At 29.9% G+C, this 21,285-nt stretch overlaps 2 protein-coding genes across 9 annotated transcripts; one reads left to right on the top strand and one right to left on the bottom strand.

The window, feature by feature from the left end:
• Positions 1 to 4,324: 4,324 nt before the first annotated feature.
• On the top strand, positions 4,325 to 7,691 carry LOC111674533 (cullin-2). The gene is made up of 9 exons (XM_023435155.2): positions 4,325 to 4,414; positions 4,638 to 4,762; positions 4,855 to 5,541; positions 5,634 to 6,249; positions 6,317 to 6,434; positions 6,511 to 6,620; positions 6,747 to 7,115; positions 7,180 to 7,293; positions 7,382 to 7,691. Exons 2-9 carry the CDS (start codon positions 4,644 to 4,646, stop codon positions 7,511 to 7,513), a joined length of 2,265 nt encoding a protein of 754 aa, XP_023290923.1. The 5' UTR covers positions 4,325 to 4,414; positions 4,638 to 4,643; the 3' UTR covers positions 7,514 to 7,691.
• On the bottom strand, positions 7,344 to 21,124 carry LOC111674534. Of its 8 annotated transcripts, none has more exons than XR_006940078.1 (14): positions 19,295 to 21,117; positions 19,010 to 19,192; positions 17,443 to 17,662; positions 17,167 to 17,371; positions 16,650 to 17,110; positions 16,089 to 16,593; positions 15,834 to 16,028; positions 15,466 to 15,776; positions 14,867 to 15,408; positions 14,356 to 14,795; positions 14,207 to 14,290; positions 14,011 to 14,143; positions 7,719 to 7,879; positions 7,344 to 7,619 (listed from the first exon to the last, which is right to left on the bottom strand). XR_006940078.1 is itself a non-coding variant. In XM_046945270.1 (14 exons), coding segments are annotated over exons 2-14 (3,324 nt in total). In that variant the 5' UTR covers positions 19,297 to 19,927; positions 20,336 to 21,117; the 3' UTR covers positions 7,344 to 7,836. The 8 variants fall into 8 exon arrangements, 5 of the variants coding, with proteins under 5 accessions (XP_046801226.1, XP_046801227.1, XP_023290925.2 ...); XR_006940079.1 differs by having other exon boundaries at positions 7,733 to 7,879; XR_006940080.1 differs by having other exon boundaries at positions 7,733 to 7,879; positions 14,036 to 14,143; positions 19,295 to 21,115.
• Between the last annotated feature and the right edge of the window lie 161 nt (positions 21,125 to 21,285).

Below are 21,285 nucleotides of genomic sequence, written 5' to 3'. Positions count from 1 at the left end.
CTTGGACATTTCTTAACTGATTTATTATCCTATAGACATACAAGAATTTATCAATATTTGACTATGAATATGAAATCTATCGTTTCTTTGATTAAATTTCGAAAATAATAAGTAATCTTGAATTGAATACATGATATATTAGATAATCAATGGATATGGATCTAGAAAAAATTTTTAGTGAGGTATAAATATATATATTATAACAAAAATAATCTGGTCATTTTGTATTGATAAACAAAAACTACATTACGGAAACCTTATCTATTTGGGGAGTACTGTGTAAATTTTATGTAGAATTGTAGAATATTGATTCTTATTCAATAAATCTAACACTAAGTAACATTCTAGCCACTCTAAGTATGGGGACATCATCATATATCACTATAGAACTATTACATGATAAGATCCTGATTTTCAACCTCATATTTTAAATGCTTTATTTTATGAATAAGATACAGTAGGCATATTAGGTGATCTGGATAGTTATTCTTGATTTGGGTTCTAAATATTTATAAGTGTATGTATTAGCTGAAAAATATTGCTTTTATTGACCTTTGGGGTATGATAACCACTTATATTTTAAAATATCTAAAGTAGGTATTTTTCCTGTACTACACGACAGTTTACTTTACATTGGTTCCAAGCATCCTAAGGTCTGTTTAGAGGTCTAAATTAAAACATAGTGTTCCTCCTAGTTCGTATATGGATTTTGGAGTAGATAAATCAGGAGTCCAATGGTTTTCCATGAATACAAGTCGCCTTCCTTTGAAGCACCACTCAGTGCGTTTTTTCTAATAATTCTATGGATCATTTCATCAATTACTCTATTTTATATTTTTTAATGTTATTGATTAAACATTTCATAATTATATTTCATTGATTTACACTTGTTCTAGAAATCTAAACTAATTTTTTATATCGAAATTGTCTCATTATTATCCTTTTTTAAGGCAAATAACATTACATTTTTACACAATGAGGATATGATTTTTGCAAATTACGATTGAAAAATACTTAACATTCGTCCTTTTAACAATAAAACAATAAATTCCAAAAAGGAATTAAAACAGAATTTAAAAAAAAACCCAACGAAATTAACCGAAATTCTCAATGTGCAAAATACTTTTTTGACATGCAAATTCTGATGAAGAATAATAATATGCAACAACAAATGCACCAAAAATTTGTATTTTAATATTTTTTTCTTGGTTTTCCCATTTTACACAATCTCTATTTTTAATTGGAAAACATAAATTTACTTTTTACATATTTTTTCCAATTTTATTTATGAATAAAAATTTTAATTCTCTTAAAAAAAATGGTAGGCAAAAAATTTAGTTGCTTCACTGTACATAATATCTCATCAGGACTTGAGCATTAAGTAGGCCAATAGAGAGTAGAATGTTTAAAAAATTAACAACAATAACAAATAGAATTTAGTGCAAGTGTATACTGAGGTCTAAAAATTAGTTTTTCTTATAGTTAAGTTATTATATCGTTTAATTATAAAATTAGTTTCTTATCAAATGTTTTTTTATTTTTTTTATATTAAAAAAACTGCTTTAAGCCAAAGACAATCATCTGACATTTTATGGTTTTATTTGAATTGTGTTCATAATTTCGTTCTTAAAATAATTGTTCATTTAAACCACCAAAACCCACCCACATTTGTATGTTTAAATGACTTTTTGCATAAACATTGTAATATTAACTATATAATACTATTATTTAATATATTTAACATACGTACATACATATACAATTCAACAACATTAATTTCAATGATAATATTTCATATTTTTTTAAATTATTATCATCTTATTAAATAAGTTTTGTACAAAATATCTAAGTATGTATGAATGTGTGTTTTAAAATTAGTATAAAAATCATTTAGACAAATTTTACTATAAATTTTTTTTAAGTTTAATTTCTTTTAGTTTTACTCAAGTATAGGACTAATTAACTATAATTTTAATAATAAAAACAAAACGTAGTGAATGTATTCAAATGTAAAACATAAATCTATTATAGAAACTTTAATTAAATATACCGAGAGTTGTATGCTAAAAATATGACCTCGACTATAAAAGGAATTTTGTTTTAATTTTGCATTTTTATAATGATCAAATAAAAACAAGTATGAATGTATAGCCGACCATATGATATCCTACACCAGTCAGTATGTATGTTAAAAATGGGGTTTATTTAAAAAAATAAAGCATTTGGTTTGTTTTTTTTAACTTTATTTCGGAATATTTTTACTTCTTTTTGGCAAAAAAAAAAGATTTTTTTAAGAGGGCTCAAAGGGGAGTAGGGCAAAATATGGTCCTATCCTTAAAAATGTTGGTAGGGGGAGTTAAGTCTTCTTCAATATTATTTATGTAGAATTTAAAAGTGTTATTAGTGTTTGTAAGTGAATTTTGACCTTTAAGTAATTTTCTGAAGGGGAGTTTGTATGGGGATAGGGTCAAATGAAGCCCGATCATTACAAAAATCGCTAGTGTCATTTAAAGTTCTAAAGAACTAAGTTTTGTCGACTTTTGTTAACATAATAGATCATTTAAATTAATTATAAGCCAAAAGGTCCTATTTGGGGGGTACGGTTGTATGGGGGCTAGTCGAAATAATGGACTGATTTTAACCATTTTCAATAGGCTTCGTCCTTGGGCCAAGAGAAGCGTGTGTGCTAAATCCAATTATCTTGAAAATTGCGGCCTGTACCTTGCGCACAAGGTTTACAGCCAGCCAGCCAGACGGACGGACGGACATAGCTTAGTCGACTCAGAAAATGATTCTAAGCAGATTGGTATACTTTAAGGTGGGTATAGGACGAATATTTTTGTATGTTACAAACATCAGCATAAACCCAATATACCCTCCCCATAAAAGTGGTGTAGGGTATAAAAATTGCTTTAGAAATCCACCCCTATTCTCCATTTCAATTCGAATCGAAATTTTCTCCGTTTGGCAATTTTTGGTATTCTGAATTTTGATTCGAAGCTCCATAATAGTTACGATAATAATGCAGTTTACACACAAACGAAAAGCACTGAAATAAGATGAAAATGCTTTTTTTCCTACGATTTCGTTTTGTTTTTGTTGGAATACACATCGTCCAACTTTGCCTAACTGAATGTGGAAACGTAATAGAAATGCGGAAAAGGGGTGATTATATATAATGATAAATGGTATAGGTTCTAGACAGGAATCTACTGGAAAAAAGAGACATGGCCTTCATATAATACCCTACATCAGTTATTATGTCAAAAAAAGTTATATTCAGACAAGAGACGATTGTCTCCGCTCTCGCTTGCAAAAGGGGACACTAAAGTGACGACTGTCTTCACACTCGTTTACATTCGTGACGAATGTCTACTTAGGGTTTTGATTGTATAGGGGCTAGGTGAAAAATTTACCAACACATAATTGTTTCCAGATTGTGCATTATTTCGTTTTACATACACGTTTGAGGTTATGTTGAATTTAACTTTATAGTATTTTGTTTTGTACTCCAACTACCTTTAGGAAGGCATATCTCGATTGGAGAGACCTGACATAACTTTATGCTTTTCATGCCTTTTTTGGTTCAGTAAGGGAATATCATGGTTTAAAGATAGGTAGAATTATTGCTCCAGTTGCTCCAGCTGTTAGCACACTCCAAAAAACAGCACTTACACCAAGGCAATACATAAATTATTTGCTCTATATTGTTTCTATGGATTCACAGTCTATTATTTGTTTCAAAATTTTTATTTTTTTCGATTTTTTAAACTTCTAAAACGTAAAATATTTTAAAAACCTAATTGTTTACATTTTTTAAGTCAGAGTTGTATTTGCTGTTGGATGTTGTACAAAGATTTGTGGAAGTTGTTGATTTCCTATAGAAATTATGGAGGTACAAAATGGACTTTCATAAATATTTATATTAAAAAAAGTACTTTCTATTCTTATTGAGTTTTCTTTAAAAGATATTATTTTAAAGCGATCTGTTGAATTTGCACCAATTTTCTCAATGTACTTTTTTTATTTTAATGATATATTAAAAAGTTTAAAAGGCTATTATTGAATTCTGTTGAATTTGCACCAATTTTCTCAATGTACTTTTTTATTTTAATGATATATTTAAAGTTTAAAAGGCTATTATTAAATTCCTTTAAAACTCTGTGATTAACAAAAAACATATGTTGATGGAATGCATTTTGAAATTTTAATCACAATTATAGTCACCCTGTTACTTTTATTAATGACATTTGAGTTGGTCGAAATAGATTTTATTGTTTTTTGACAGCACAATGACAATTTGTTAATGAAAATTTTCGACGAAAAATTGCAAAAAAAAAAAGAAAATAATCCAAAAGTTTTTCATTAAGTGTTATTAAAATTAAAAAATTATTTATATAAACAACATATAAAAGTAAGTGAAAAATAAAAACATTCATTTGAAAAGCTATGAATGTAATTTTTGTTTTCGGTAACGTTATCAATTGCTCTACAAATTTTGCTCAATAATTTGATTGTGATGAGAGTGGATGTGGAAGTCTCAGGGTTATTGGGAAATAGAGCTATTTGGCTTTAATTTTTTTATAAAACAAAAAAACTTAAAAAGGTAATAAATCAAAGTTTATAAACAATTTCAGTTGAAGATGTCCTTAAAACCTAAGAAAGTTAATTTTAATGAAATTTGGACTGATTTAAAGAGTACAGCTGAGGCGGTTATTAAATTAGATAAGGTGGAGAAAAATGTTTGGAATACCAGCTTTACGTGAGTATTTTGTTGTTTTTAGTTGTTGTGTGCTGCAATAATAAAGATAAACAAAAGGAAGACTTTCTAATTTTGGTTTTTTGTGTTTGTAGAAATGTGTACAATTTATGTGTGGCCCATCCCGAACCATTTGCAGATCTCTTGTATGAGGAAACTAAACAATTTCTCAAGCAACATGTAGAGAATATGCTGCATACACGAGTTAATCCACCCGGCTTGGAGGGCAAAGAAGGTGAACAGCCGGATCTGTTGAAACGTTACTACGATGCTTGGACCGAGTATAGCAATGGTATTAAACATCTGCACAATCTCTATTCCTACCTAAATCAACAGCATATCAAGAAACAAAAAATCTCTGATGCCGATGTTGTTTACGGCAATCTGACCACCGAGTCTTATGAACAAATGGAGATTGGAGAATTGGGCTTGGATATATGGCGCACAAAAATGATTGAATCGCTAAGTTTTGATTTGGTAAAACACATTTTAGATTGCATCAAACAAGATCGTGTAGGCAGCACTGGACTGGACGAAGAACGCGTTAAGATCATAAATGTCGTTATACATAGTTTTGTTGATGTACAGGCCTACAATAAGATGGGCACATTGAAAATCTATCAGTGGCTATTCGAGTGTCCATTGCTATTGGCCAGCGGGGAGTATTATCACACCGAGGCGACAGCTTTGCTGGAAAGGTGTACAGTTAGTCAATATATTGAGGAAGTTATAAAGATTTTAGACGAGGAAAATAAACGAGCTCAGAAATTTCTACATTCGAGGTGAGTTGACATTATGAAAGTTAAATTTTTAAATACATATTTGTATATATTATATATCTAATAATTTTCTATATATTTTTATAATTGTTTAGTTCTCTACCTAAACTTCTTAAGCAATGCGAAGAGAAGTTCATTAATGAACGTTTAGACTTCTTGTATTCGGAATGCAAACAAATGGTGTCCCAGGAAAATCGTAAGGATCTACGCAATATGTATATAATTTTAAAGCCCATACCAGATCATTTAAAAGGCATGCTCATACAAACGTTTCTAGATCACATTAAAAACGAAGGACTCGAAACGATTTCAACTCTTAAAGGTGAAAACATTCACATACAATTCGTTGAGGACATGTTGAAAGTGCACCAGAAATACACTCAATTAATTGCAGAGGTGTTCGAAAATGATCCTTTGTTTTTAAGCGCTTTAGATAAGGCATGTGCTAGTGTTATTAATCGTAGACCCAGTGATAAGCAACCCTGCCGCAGTGCTGAATATGTGGCAAAGTACTGTGATACACTGCTGAAAAAATCTAAAACATCTGAAGCTGAAATTGATCAGAAACTGACCAATAATATAACGATATTTAAATATATTGAAGATAAGGATGTTTTTCAAAAGTTCTATAGTCGTTTATTGGCCAAACGTTTGATACACGAACAGTCGCAAAGTATGGATGCTGAAGAGGCCATGATTAATCGTTTAAAGGTAATTTCAAATGATGTTTGAATAAATTTTCCTTTTTGTTTATGCAATTTGTTTTTTATTTTTACAGCAAGCTTGTGGTTATGAGTTTACTAATAAATTACATCGCATGTTTACGGATATTTCATTATCGGCCGATTTAAATAATAAATTTAATAATTACTTAAAACAGGAGAATATAGATTTAGGTAAATGTGTAGTTGTTACATATATTATATAGTGTTATAGTATTTATGTTTATTTTTCTTTTTTATTATTTTTAAGGCATAAACCTTTCAATAAAAGTTTTACAAGCTGGAGCTTGGCCTTTGGGTCCCACACAGGTTGTTATACCCTTTGCAGTACCACAAGAATTTGAAAAAGCTATAAGAATGGTAAGTGTTTAATAATACAATTCGTTTAATTAAAAAAAAAACACTTCTATTCTGCATTTTGATTACGTTTACGCATTCAGTTAAGCAATGATCGAAAAAAGCTAATTTATATCTTCTTACTTACAGTTTGAAACATTCTATCACACTTCATTTAGTGGTCGTAAACTTACCTGGTTGCATCACATGTGTCATGGTGAATTAAAATTGGGCTATTTGAAAAAGACCTATATTGTGACTATGCAAACCTATCAAATGGCCATGTTGCTGCTATTCGAATCATGTGACTCAATGACCTGCAAAGAAATACAAACTACACTACAATTGAATGCTGAAACCTTCCAAAAGCATATGCAATCATTGCTAGAATCAAAAATACTCAATGCCAGTAGTGAAAATCTAGATGATAATACGAAAATTGAATTGAATTTAGATTATACAAATAAACGTACCAAATTCAAAATAACATCAGCTTTACAAAAAGAAACGCCACAAGAGGTAACAGCTGCTAGTTTTTTTTTAATTTATTTATTTATTTATTTATTTATTTTTAACTTTGCAGGTTGAACATACGATAAATGCAGTCGATGAAGATCGTAAATTATATTTACAAGCAGCCATAGTGCGCATAATGAAATCTCGTAAAGTTCTTAAACATAATGCTCTAATACAAGAGGTAAGTGTGCAGATTTTATAATACATACTATTATCATCTATATAAACAGTTTTATTTATTTAATAATAACATTTATTTGTTGTTTTAGATATTATCGCAGCCAAATGTTAGTTTTACACCTAGCATCACAATTATTAAGAAATGTATCGAATCATTGATTGATAAACAATACATAGAACGAACTCCCAATTCGGGTGATGAATACAGCTATGTGGCATAATTCAAGCTCAAGTACTAATGGTATATGTCATCAACAACCACCACCAACACTACCCACTCACTTACTTACGTTTATACAAACCATCATGTGGAGAGATATAATTTTCCTGTATGATATTAGAAAAAAAACAAAAAACCACAAAATAATAAAAACAAAAAGTGAAAATTTTGTCAGCAAACTAATTAAAATCATGTAAAGAACTCACCCTATTACACTTACCCCTCCCTCCTCTCCTTCTCTTTAGCTTAGTTACTTCTTCCTTTTAAAGTTGTTTTTCATTATTTTAAGACGATCACTGCTTTTTATTTCTTAAATTAATGTGTTTACAATTGTTGTTTTAGTTTTTTCTTTTGGCCTTTAGCAAAACTAGAAAAAAAAACAAATTTTTTAATAAAATAACACATTATTAATTTTATTTTATACAATTTACAATTTAAATTCAAATGATAATTTATTAATTAAAAAAAAAAGAAAATAAAAAAAATTATTTGAATTGTTTATTAGTTATTGCTTTTGTTTTAGCCCAAAAAAAAAAAAAAAAATACTTGTCCAATAAAACAAACCAGAATCTATAAGAATTGTGTTTATTTTTATTTAATTTTCTTTTTTTTCTTGTTTCATTTCATTTTTTTTTTAATTTAATATTAATAATAATAATTTTTAAGTGTGTTTTGTTTTTATTTTGTTCGTTTTTTTTCTCATGCTATAATTAATCAATCAATCCATTGTGGTTATAAATTGTTTTATTAAAAAGGGTTCAATATATATATAATATATATAATGAAAGAAATAATTGTCTGTCTCAAAATGCTTTTGCGTTTTAGTTTTCAATGTTGTGTTTTTTTTTTACTTTTTACTTTTTTGTTTTCGAAAATAAATATTAAAACTAAAATAAAGAAAAAAAAAACTACATACATATTAAATATGTTTATTAAGTGGTGATGATTATCATTTGTTTTTGAAAAATATAATACTATAAATAAATATATTATATGAACATTTTTTGTATAATTAATTTTTTTTAATAATAAAAAAGTTAAACTTAACTTTATTCTCTTGTCTTCTGGAATTATTTTCTAAGGTGGCACTAGTTTTTTTTTCTTTCTTTTTCATCTTTACAGTTTTTTCTTTTTTGCTTTAAATCTCATTTTATTTAATATTTAATGAATTAAAAAAAACAAGATGTTTTTTATCTAACTTTATGTTTGAGGGTTTTTGTTTTAAATAGAAAAAGTGAGCATTATGTTTAAATTGAATACTGTTGTTTTTCTTTCAAATAAATTCCTTAATTTGTTTTTCTTTAATCTATCAAATATAAAGTGTTTATTAAATGTGTCTTTTAATTAATATAATTTTTTATTTTTATATATAATGGTGTTTTATTGTATATTTTTGTTTTTGTAATGCATTAATTGAAAAGAATTGCTTTCAATGTTAATTTTTTTCATGTGATGTTATGTAAGTGCTGTTAAAAACAAAATAATAAAACAAATATAAATTTAAAAAAAAATTGGCAATTGTGCTACTCAAATAAAAGGTGAAAGGTGTTGTGAACTTTTTTTCCGATATTTGTGAAAAATTTTGTTTCTTATAAAACTGAATAGTCTTGGTAATGTAATAGACTAAAGAATTGTCCTCTGGAATATAGAACAATCTATAACAATTTTTAGTCTGGATTATAGAATAGTCTTTAGTTTGGACTATAAAACATATAAAACAGTGTAAAGTCTGGTCTGTAAATAGTCCATAGTCGGAACTATAAAACTATAAAAAAGTCGTAAGTCTGGACTATATAAAACAATCCATAATAGTCTGAACTAAAGAACAGTCTGTAGTCTGGACTATAGAACAGCCTATAATCTTGACTATAGAACAGCCTATAGTCTAGATTATAGAACTGTCTATAATCTAGACTATAGAATAGTCTAATGTTTAGACTATAGAATAGTCTGATGTCTAGACTATAGAACAGTCTATAGTCTAGACTTTAGAACAGCCTAAAGAACATAACAGTCAACGGTTTAGAATAGTCTACAGTCTAGACTATAGAGAAGCCTATAGTCTAGACTATAGAACAGTCTATAATCTAGACTATAGAACATACTATAGTCCAAACTACAGATAATAGAACAGTCTATAGTCTGTACTATAGAACAGTCTATAGTCTGGACTATAGAACAGTCTATAGTCTGGAATATAGAACAGTCTATAGTCTGGAATATAGAACAGTCTATAGTCTGTACTATAGAACAGTATATAGTGTGGACTATAGAACAGTATATAGTCTGGACTATAGAACAGTCTATAGTCCAGACTATAGACTGTTCTATAGTACAGACTATAGACTGTTCTATAGTCCAGACTATAGACTGTTCTATAGTCCAGACTATAGACTGTTCTATAGTACAGACTATAGACTGTTCTATAGTACAGACTATAGACTGTTCTATAGTCTGGTCAGTCTATAGTCTGGACTATAGAACAGTCTATAGTCTGGACTATAGAACAGTCTATAGTCTGGACTATAGAACAGTCTATAGTCTGGACTATAGAACAGTCTATAGTCTGGACTATAGAACAGTCTATAGTCTGGACTATAGAACAGTCTATAGTCTGGACTATAGAACAGTCTATAGTCTGGACTATAGAACAGTCTATAGTCTGGACTATAGAACAGTCTATAGTCTGGACTATAGAACAGTCTATAGTCTGGACTATAGAACAGTCTATAGTCTGGACTATAGAACAGTCTATAGTCTGGACTATAGAACAGTCTATAGTCTGGACTATAGAACAGTCTATAGTCTGGACTGTAGAACAGTCTATAGTCTGGACTATAGAACAGTCTATAGTCTGGACTATAGAACAGTCTATAGTCTGGACTATAGAACAGTCTATAGTCTGGACTATAGAACAGTCTATAGTCTGGACTATAGAACAGTCTACAGTCTGGACTATAGAACAGTCTACAGTCTGGACTATAGAACAGTCTATAGTCTGGACTATAGAACAGTCTATAGTCTGGACTATAGAACAGTCTATAGTCTGGACTGTTGAACAGTCTATAGTCTGGACTATAGAACAGTCTATAGTCTGGACTATAGAACAGTCTATAGTCTGGACTATAGAACAGTCTATAGTCTGGACTATAGAACAGTCTATAGTCTGGACTATAGAACAGTCTACAGTCTGGACTATAGAACAGTCTACAGTCTGGACTATAGAACAGACTATAGTCTGGACTATAGAACAGTCTATAGTCTGGACTATAGAACAGTCTATAGTCTGGACTATAGAACAGTCTATAGTCTGGACTATAGAACAGTCTATAGTCTGGACTATAGAACAGTCTATAGTCTGGACTATAGAACAGTCTATAGTCTGGACTATAGAACAGTCTATAGTCTGGACTATAGAACAGTCTATAGTCTGGACTATAGAACAGTCTATAGTCTGGACTATAGAACAGTTTATTGTCTAGACTATAAACTTGTCTATAAAGCAGTCTACAGCATGAACTTTAAATAAGTTTTTTGTCTAGACTATAAAACAGTCTACAGTCCATAGGCTGAACTATAAAACAGTTTGTAGTCTGAACTATAGATTAGTCTTTAGTCTAGACTATAAAACAGTCTACTGTCTATAGTCTGAACTATAAAACAGTTTAAATGATTTGAAAATGTAGCATGGTCTTCAATCTGGACTGCATATAGAACAGTACTACAAAATCCAGTGCAGTAAAATTTGAGTAGCACTTTTTCAAAATCAGTCACTTGATAGTTGACAAAGATATATATTTTTTTTTAATTAAGTTTTTGGTTTTTAATGTTAACATTATCTTTTTTATTTGTTTTTATTTTATTATTTTTATTATTATTTATAATAAATGCATTATTATTATCATCGTCTCTTACTGAGGTATACTTCCTTAATTAAATATGTTTTAATATATATAATTTTTTTGTTTTTGGGTGAAAAATTTATTTTTTTTTTAATTTAATCATTTTACTTTTATACTAAAATTGTTTTCATTTAATAAATTGCAAAGTTTTTGTTAAATCAACGACTAGTTTTGTTTTTTGTATTATTTTTCATTAAAGCAATTTCTTTCATTTTTTATCAATAAACGTGTGATTTTCATTAATTATTTTTAATTACATTTAATTCATTTGGGCTTTTTGTCATATTTTTTTTATTTTTTAATTTATGTAAATAATTAAAGTGAAAAAGAAAAACAAACACATATTTTTTAGTGCTTTCACGTTTATTTTTAGACAAAAGGCTTTTAATGTTTAATGTTATTGTTTTTTTAACAATTAATTTGTTTTTTTTTTTGGTTGTTGTATATTTAATTATTCAAACACTATAAAAAGTAATCATCTGTATAATACATTATTTTTTCTCCTTTGGAGCTGTCAATTTGAAATACACACACGCACACTTATTGCACAAAAAAATCGATTCAACAATTTGTTAAAATATCATTCATTAACAGCTCAGTTTAAGCTTTTTTTTTTAAATATTTGCTCTAATATGTCTATTTTAATTTTTGGGTTTTAATTCTTTTAAAGTTCCTGTAAATTTTCAGAATACAATACTTGTTATATTTAATGTTATTTATTTACTTTTCTTAATTTCAATTATTTTCTTTCTATCCTTAATAACTGTTATTATTTAAACAAATTATTTGTTAACTGTAATTAACCCAATGTTTTTTCATAAGCTTTTTAAGTTGACTTGAGTGAGAGAGGAGAAAATAGACCTCAATTTTAAGCCATTTTATTCTCAGTTTTTCTCAAACTTTGTCTTGAATTTATTAATAATTTTTTATTTTTACATTTACGTATTTTCTCATTGAAACTATAAAAATATTATATTTGTTATTTTGAAAGTTACTTTTCAACGATTTCCATACCGATCGAAAGTGGTAATAGTTCCATATTGGAATGGACATATTTGGTGTTGTGGTTGTTTAACTGAATTGGGTTTTAGCAACAACTATTAATGTATTAACTTCAGATTAGTCTGGACTATAAAACAGTCTATAGTCTGGACTATAAAACAGTCTATAGTCTGGAATATAGAACAGTGTATAGTCTGGACTATAGAACAGTCTGTAGTCTGGACTATAGAACAGTCTATAGTCTGGACTATAGAACAGTCTGTAGTCTGGACTATAGAACAGTCTATAGTCTGGACTATAGAACAGTCTATAGTCTGGACTATAGAACAGTCTATAGTCTGGACTATAGAACAGTCTATAGTCTGGACTATAGAACAGTCTGGACAGTATATAGTCTGGACAGTATATAGCCTGGACTATAGAACATTCCATAGTCTGGATTATAGAACAGTCTGTAGTCTGGACTATAGAACAGTCTATAGTCTGGACTATAGAATAGTCTACAGCCTGGGCTATAGTACAGTATTTCTCCAAAAGCGAAATAATATCAGAAAAGGAACTAAGCTATCTATTAGTTATCTGAACTATCGGACAGTCCATAGTTTGGACTATAGAACAGTCTATAGTATGGACTATAGAACAGTCTGGAGGACAGTCTATAGTCTGGATTAGAGGACAGTCCACAGTCTTTATTAAAAAATACTCTGGCCTATAGAATAGTCTATAGACTGGACTACAGAGTTCTCCTCCTGTACACTAATTTGTCAAAATATGGAAACTATATTTTTTAAATTATTATCTTGAAAATAATACATATTACTCATTAGACTGCTCTCTACAAGGATATTTTTAATCATGCTTTAAATAGTTTACATACCCTACCCGCGATGGTGAAATAAAAGTTAAAAGGTGCTACAAAATTATTGTTCTTTTTAGATAAATTTCAGAAATTATTTAATATAAACATCTGTATATAATAAAGATCGTCCATTGCCAGGAATTTAGTTGTAATTGTGAATGTATTTTTTTTTTTAAGAAATTGTTTAACAAGCTTCTATTTACTTAGTAAAATATATTTTTCCAAACATTGTTTATAATGAATGTAGTTAGAATACATTTACGTTACGTTAGAATACATATACGTCTTACGACTATTATGTAGTGTACAAATTAGTTTCGTTATTAATTCATTAGTTAGTGATTGGTAGGTTTTTTTTTAAGTGTGATTTTGTGTTAAAAAGTTTTGGTTGACAAATTGCATATAATTTCAGTCTTTGAGATTCCCGCCTTTGTGCATTACATATAGATAAAAAAGAGTTAAGATATTCTTTTTGTTAGGATTTATAATAACTATTATATTATATAAATGTATACGTATGTATGTATGCATGTATTTAATATTATGAATTGTTTGGTAATGTGTGAAATAAATTTTACGTTAAGAGTGAATGTTTGTTTGTTTGTTTGTTTGAAGGGAGAAGAGGATGTGCTTAGACTTTTTTTGTTTGTTGGAGGGCATTTGGTTAAAAAATTTCATATATATATATAAAAAATCTAATATAGTAGTAGATTAATAAAATAGTTTTGTAATTACTGATCCAATGAAAAATGTTTCGTACGTTTCCATAAAGTTTTAAATATGCCTTTTTTCTTCGGCTTATCAGCAGTATTACTTTGGCCACGTTTTGAGTCTTTTGTTGTTGTATTTGCAGTGCTAACAGAGGAGCCTATAAATGTTTTTATAATTTAATAAAACATGTCTTAATTTCAAATATGTATTTCAAACTTACATCTTTCGATATCTTGATAATAATGTGCCTCTAATGCATGATCGGCTGTAAAAGCAGACTTGCTTCTTTTATCCTTATTTGGTTCTGTTAGAGTGGGGAAAAAGAGATTTACTATTTTATTCCTCATAAATAATTGATGTTTCACTTACTCTTTTTGGTTATTAACAAACTAGTAACTCGACGTAAAGCTTCTCTGGGTGATTTATTTAGAAATGATGGTGTCAAATTGGGTGGTAGTGTTAAGGGTTTCCTTGCCTGACCTGTGCCGGTCATACCAGGAGTTCCATCCCATGGTCTCATAGTTGAAATACGATCTATATTCTCTGTAGAGGCTGGACGCATAGAACGTTGTTTAGGATACCAGCCTCGCTGTGGAGCGCCGGCAAGTCTAAGCATTTCATTGGAAGCTAAAGCATGATTAATGGAACGTTGACGACACATAGCACCACCGAAAGTATTACCGCCCGATATGCCCACAATTGAGTTGCCCATATTAATGTTATTGGAAGTACTGGATCTGGGTGCCGTGCGAGAACCGCTGGGAGTATTTTCGTTTTGGCGTCTATATGGAGTACGGGGTATGTCACAGCTAAATAATGAAGTACAATTAATGTCTCAAAAATATCAAAATTAAAACTATGTATGTTCCGGATATCTTACCCACGAGCAAATATTGGAGTTTCGGGTAGACTACAGGATGTTTGTAAACGATGTTCCTCTCTGGGGGATTGTTTTAAACTACGTTTAGTTCCATAGGATACATAACGTCTGGTGCCATAACCTCCACCCCCGCTACCTTCGTATGAAGGTCCATGTGAACTAGTAGGTGTTGTTACACCACTACCATAGCCTCCCATCATACGCGGTGATTTCCGTTTATAATTCGAATCAATTGACCAAGATTTCATAGTATTCGATGAATGACCGTGACGATGTGGTGGCACGGCAGGTGGCAAATTTTCAAATGCTGTTGGAGGTGGTGGTGGCGGAGGTAAAGGCAATTCATCAGACATATGACGGTGAACAGGTCGAGATTTTTCACGTTCCTTTGAGCGTTGAGGACGTAATTCTTCTCGCGATACTGACTGGGTATGAACTTCGGCTGAGGTTTGCACAAAGGGTTTAACAGGCGGTTTTATATCGTCTTCGCCCACCGATGTATCGTCTGAGGGCGAGGGTGGTAAAGGCAAATCATTGTAGTCCTAAAACGAAATATAATTTCAGGAACAATTCTTAATAGTTAAAAATCTTAAACTTACAAAAGTATCCGGGTTGGAAGATGGCGGTGATGGCGGCAAGGGTCCGAATACATTTTGTGATAATTTCATTTCTTTGGCACTTTCCGATTTATGTACTCCAGGACGAAATTCTAAAGGACGTTTTGCTACAGGCTGCCCTGCTATATCCACCATGCGTGCCACAGCAATTTCACCACGCAAAAGAGCACTAATATTGTTTTCGATTTGTTTCAAAGGAGCACAACTATAACTCAGATCACTTAATTGCTCCTCATCTTCTTCCAGGGTAGGAGCCAGATCTGTATGAGGTGTGGTAGAAGTTGAACGCAGCTCTGAAATAGTTTTAATAGTTTATTTACAAGTATTTTTATAATATTTCTTCGCCTTACCATTAAAATCAGCTCCTTTTATGGCACCATTTGATGATTGCTTATAAACAAACATATTTGTGGGATCTATGACACTGGCTCCCGAGGACTTAAGATCAAAACCACTGGCCTCGTCATGGCAAGGGGTTCTTACAATATTAATAGATTCGGAACTAGTACGACCATCTAATGATTTTAAGCTGCCTTTTTTGGACGCTTTATTAAAAAAAATATTGAAAACTGCGTTCAACTGATAATTAAACAAATTTTACTTACTTTCTATATTTGATTTACTAAGGTGTTGTATAGGAGACAGATCCTTTTTGAGAGAATTGTGGTGAGCATGATGCGATTCCAAATTCAATGATAATCGCTCTCTGGGAGATGTTAAGGGTTTTGCTATATCCAAACTATGTCGTATATTGCCATCTTTTATAATATCACATGGTAAAGGATCTTTTCTCATATCATTCGTCATATATTTTGCACGTTCTGATTCAGAATCGACATCTGGTTCACTTTCACTTAAACCATCTTTGGATGCCTCATAATTGGAGAAAATATCCATAGCTCGGGGAGGCCGTTTAGTGGAACCACGTCGTATGATGAATGTACCTTTGCCCAGCATACTTGATTGACGAAAAACGCAGGAATTTAGAATTTCAGAACTTTCTTCGAAACAACGAAATTCTTCCTCATTATTGGCAACATTTTGTAAATGTCTGCAATCATCTATAGATGATTTCAGATTACCCTGTTTTGTATGGTTCGTCGAAGATTTCTAAAAGTATTTGTTTTAAAAGTAATTCCTCAGCTTTTATGGGAAAATAGACATACCTTTTTGATTTCACGTTGATGTTGTTTCGTTTTCTTTTTGAAATCTTTGAAATGAATTTCCCAAGCTATGCCCCTAGGTGTAAGTAGCGTTGACTCCGAAGAAATAGTTATGCCTGAGGGATCTTCTCCCGAGTCTTCAGACAATTCCTCCTCTTCTTCATCATCGTCGTCTGTGGTATTTTTGAAAAATTTATCCAATGTATTATTCGAAGAGGAAGAATTGGTTTTATGATTCTGATTATCAGAGGAGGTTCCAGTACTGGCTGGTGAACTTGAAGAAGATGAAGATGAAACCGATGTGTTACCTGGATTAAGTATATGACAAACTTCCTTGTGTTTATCTACGGAAGCTTGTAAACGTTTTGGCCGACTATTACGCGCCCCAGCAGGACCATCTTTGGGGCCCGGATATATGGTTACAGGATGCTCATTTAGTATGGGTTCTAGGGCCATGTGAATCTCTAATCATTATTACGTTTAATATTTATTAAACTATTCCGATTTTTCAATTACTTACCGGGCAGTTTGGCCACACGTCCCTTTAGCACTGCTTTGTGAACAGCACTGATATCAATACCCAGCGCATTCCTTTCACCATTACAGCTGCCAACACGTAATTTTAGGTCACCAACTGTGTTGGTGGTACGTTGTCCACAACATGGAAGACTAGAATAATTAGAATTGTTGCTTGGTGCCGTTGAGTTTGATGTACGTGCCTTAGGCTGTGAAAATTTAATTTTGTAATTGTTAAACTTTTTTCCTATTGTTATTTAATCGACGTTTTACTACTCACTAAAGTTGTTTGCACTATATTACTAATGTCTGTTGTATTGGCGTTGTTAGTAGGTGTTGTGGCTGCTGTTGTTTTCGATTCGATAAATTCTTTGCTACAATTGCCATTTGTCTCAAAACGAGCCAGGTCAACAGCATCAAAACTCTCATTAGGCGTTACGGTTGGAGCACAACTTGAACTCGTTTGAGACATTTCCTCCGAATCGCGTTTTTCTTTCATGCTAGAAAGACAGTGGGTAATTTACAAGGAATTCCAATCGTTTATATTGCGCATTTAAAATTGTGAGGACTTAAAAAAAGATTTCTATCTATCTATCTTTCTATCTATCTATCTATCTATCTATCTATCTATCTATCTATCTATCTATCTATCTATCTATCTATCTATCTATCTACCTATCTATCTATCTATCTATCTATCTATCTATCTATCTATCTATCTATCTATCTATCTATCTATCTATCTATCTATCTATCTATCTATCTATCTATCTATCTATCTATCTATCTATCTATCTATCTATCTATCTATCTATCTATCTATCTATCTATCTATCTATCTATCTATCTATCTATCTATCTATCTATCTATCTATCTCTATCTATCTATCTATCTATCTATCTATCTATCTATCTATCTATCTATCTATCTATCTATCTATCTATCTATCTATCTATCTTTATCTATCTATCTATCTATCTATCTATCTATCTATCTATCTATCTATCTATCTATCTATCTATCTATCTATCTATCTATCTATCTATCTATCTATCTATCTATCTATCTATCTATATATCTATATATCTATATATCTATATATCTATATATCTATATATCTATATATCTATATATCTATCTATCTATATATCTATATATCTATCTATCTATCTATCTATCTATCTAATATCTATTATCTAATATCTATATATCTATCTATCTATCTATCTATCTATATATCTATCTATCTATCTATCTATCTATCTATCTATCTATCTATCTATCTATCTATCTATCTATCTATCTATCTATCTATCTATATATCTATCTATCTATCTATCTATCTATCTATCTATCTATCTATCTATCTATCTATATATCTATCTATCTATTTATCTTTCTATCTATTTATCTTTCTATCTATCTATCTATCTATCTATCTATATATCCACCTACCTACCTACCTACCTATCTATCTATCTATAATATATATATATATCTATATATCTATATATATATATATATATATATATATATAATATATATACTATATATATATATATATATATATATATATATATATATATATATATATATATATATATATATATATATATCTATCTATATATTTATCTATCTATTTATCTTTCTATCTATCTATCTATCTATCTATCTGTATATTTATCTATCTATCTATCTATCTATCTATATATTTATCTATCTATTTATTTATCTATCTATCTATCTATATATCTATCTATCTATCTATATCCATTTACTTAAGTTTGAAAATATATATTGGTCCTTTCAGATTCCTCAAAATTACTCAATTGAACGAATAACTTACTTTTTGCGACTAAGACTCATGTAACCATCATCTTCTGATTGATTCTCTCCATTGTTTTGCAATTGTGGCCTCAAAGATAGATCCTCAAATTCGGATATTATATCATCTAGTACTTTAATGGGTTCGGGAATTTCATCAATAGGAAATGTAACAGCATCTAACATTTCCTCCTCTTCGATTTCCCTTTTTGTTGTGTGTGTGTGTGTATTTAAAGAAAGAAAATCGTTTAATCTCGTATACATATTAAAAAACAACAATAACAACAATAACAAATACTAAACCTACATTTGTGGTTCTGTTTGAAGAAATGTTCAATAGAAACGAAAATATGATACTTTTGCTGCTGCGGCAGTTGATGAAATGATTGTTGTTTTGTTTTCTATCGAGATTTAGTTACTACCGTAACTATAAATCGAAAGTCCATTTATAAAAGTTCTAATAGTTTAGTTTAGAATAATGGTTGGCCTCTAATGTTTTTGATGTGTTACAAGGTTGTAAATGGTTGTGGGAGCATTATCAATAACGGATGCACTTGTCATTTAAATTAAAGGATGTGTTGTCTATTTTATCATTTATTTTTTTTGCCAAAGGATTACTTTTTTTCTGGTTCTATAAGAACTAATTTTCTATACACTTATTTTTTTCAATATTTTTTTTTTGCTGTTTGCAGTTTTAAACTTAATAAGAGAAGAAAGGTAATTCGTTTTTCGTTTAATACGTTTTAAATTAAATGTTGTTTTGTCGTTGTTGTGGATTTTTATTAAATTAAATTGAAAGTTTGTTTAATTGTATTATTATTTTGTTTTTATTATTTTGTTTTAATTATTGAAATCTAAGCAAACATCAGCAGCACATTGACGAATACAACGACTGGCCGCTTTGAAGTTACAGAGTCTGGCATCGATTTTTCATACTTCCCTACATATAGATGGATATAGATATATATGTATGTATGTATGAATGTAAGTATGATTATTGTATATGTACTATAGTATCTGATGGATGATGAGTATTTCAACAGCGGATGTTTCAATATATAAGTATGTATATGAAGTATATGTTTTTTTCTTACTTATACAATGTAATTTTCTTTTTAGACAAAATTTAAGAAGAAGATTTTTTTAATTATTATTTTGTTTTTTTCTAGCTTTTTTGGTTGTTGTTGTTGGTGTTAATTTGTATCATTTTTCATATTTGGTATCTGTATCTGTGTATCTATGTATGTTTACAGAAGAAATATGTAAGAAGTAAGTATATTGTTTGTTATATATCATTTGAATTTTTTGTATAAATTATGAGCTTTCATTTTCAATTACGTTCACTCACTAACTCATTCACTTTGCTATGTTCTGACTTCTGATGATTTAGTTTTTTCTTTCTTCTTCAAAATTTTTTTTTTCCAACAGACTTTTTTCTCTTCATGCAAATGTTATAATTTTTTGTATTGGAATTGGAAACAAAAAAGTATAAAACATTTTCAATTCATTATTTTCGGGCCTACATTTTATGAACGTAGTTTGCTGTATGTTTGTAGGTTGTTTTTAATATCATTTTTATTTAAATTTTCATTGCAATCATAACACTTTTAATGTGGGTTTGTTGAATTTTTCTTTTACTTTTTTTTTGTATATTTTATAAATTTCAATATATATTTTTTTGTTGATCTCACGCACAGACACTTGTGTATGTATTTAATTTAATGTCGTTGTCACATCGTCGTCATATAATATAATATTCCGCTTTTAATTCGTCGGCAATCTTACTTAGTTGGAGGTATTATTAGACTGAAGTGTGTTTCAAAGTTGAATCAGAATGCAAAATAGAGTCGGTCTACTACCAAGCAAGCAAGCAAACAAACAACCATTTCCAACCATTCATCCATCCAACCAACGAACGTACGAACTAAGCGACATTAGTCGATAGAAACATTAGCACCATACAATAAGCACTCATCAACTGACAATGTGTGAGCGAAATTATGAGTTGTAAGCACTATAATGCGGAGATTTTACTTCTTTTTTCCCCCATTTTTTTGCTATATATTTTTCGGTTCATTTTCATTCCTTCTTATGAAGTAACAATTTTTCCTTTGGGACTGTTGGGATAGCAAAAAAAAAAACAGCTACAACAACAAAAACAATACAATACATATGTTTGGGATATACTAAACTGTGAAAATACCTTACACGACAGCCAGTCAGCCATACATACACGTGAACTATAAATCAATGAAATTAAAACACCACCCCCTTCCACCCTTATTGGACTTTAAATGA

This window comes from Lucilia cuprina, chromosome 2, assembly GCF_022045245.1.
Source record: "Lucilia cuprina isolate Lc7/37 chromosome 2, ASM2204524v1, whole genome shotgun sequence".
In the NCBI taxonomy this organism is placed as follows: Eukaryota; Metazoa; Arthropoda; class Insecta; order Diptera; family Calliphoridae; genus Lucilia; species Lucilia cuprina.
This window is presented reverse-complemented; position numbering and strand designations above follow the sequence as displayed.

Excerpts from the sequence above, each read along its gene's own strand:
- LOC111674533 (XM_023435155.2), top strand. The coding sequence starts at position 4,644 with ATGTCCTTAAAACCTAAGAAAGTTAATTTTAATGAAATTTGGACTGAT. Across the intron at positions 5,542-5,633 it reads CAGAAATTTCTACATTCGAG|TTCTCTACCTAAACTTCTTA; the intron begins GTGAGTTGACAT and ends ATAATTGTTTAG. Across the intron at positions 7,116-7,179 it reads AAAAAGAAACGCCACAAGAG|GTTGAACATACGATAAATGC; the intron begins GTAACAGCTGCT and ends TTAACTTTGCAG.
- LOC111674534 (XM_046945270.1), bottom strand. Across the intron at positions 17,663-19,009 it reads ATGAGTCTTAGTCGCAAAAA|CATGAAAGAAAAACGCGATT; the intron begins GTAAGTTATTCG and ends CTGTCTTTCTAG. Across the intron at positions 17,372-17,442 it reads ATATAGTGCAAACAACTTTA|CCTAAGGCACGTACATCAAA; the intron begins GTGAGTAGTAAA and ends AAATTTTCACAG.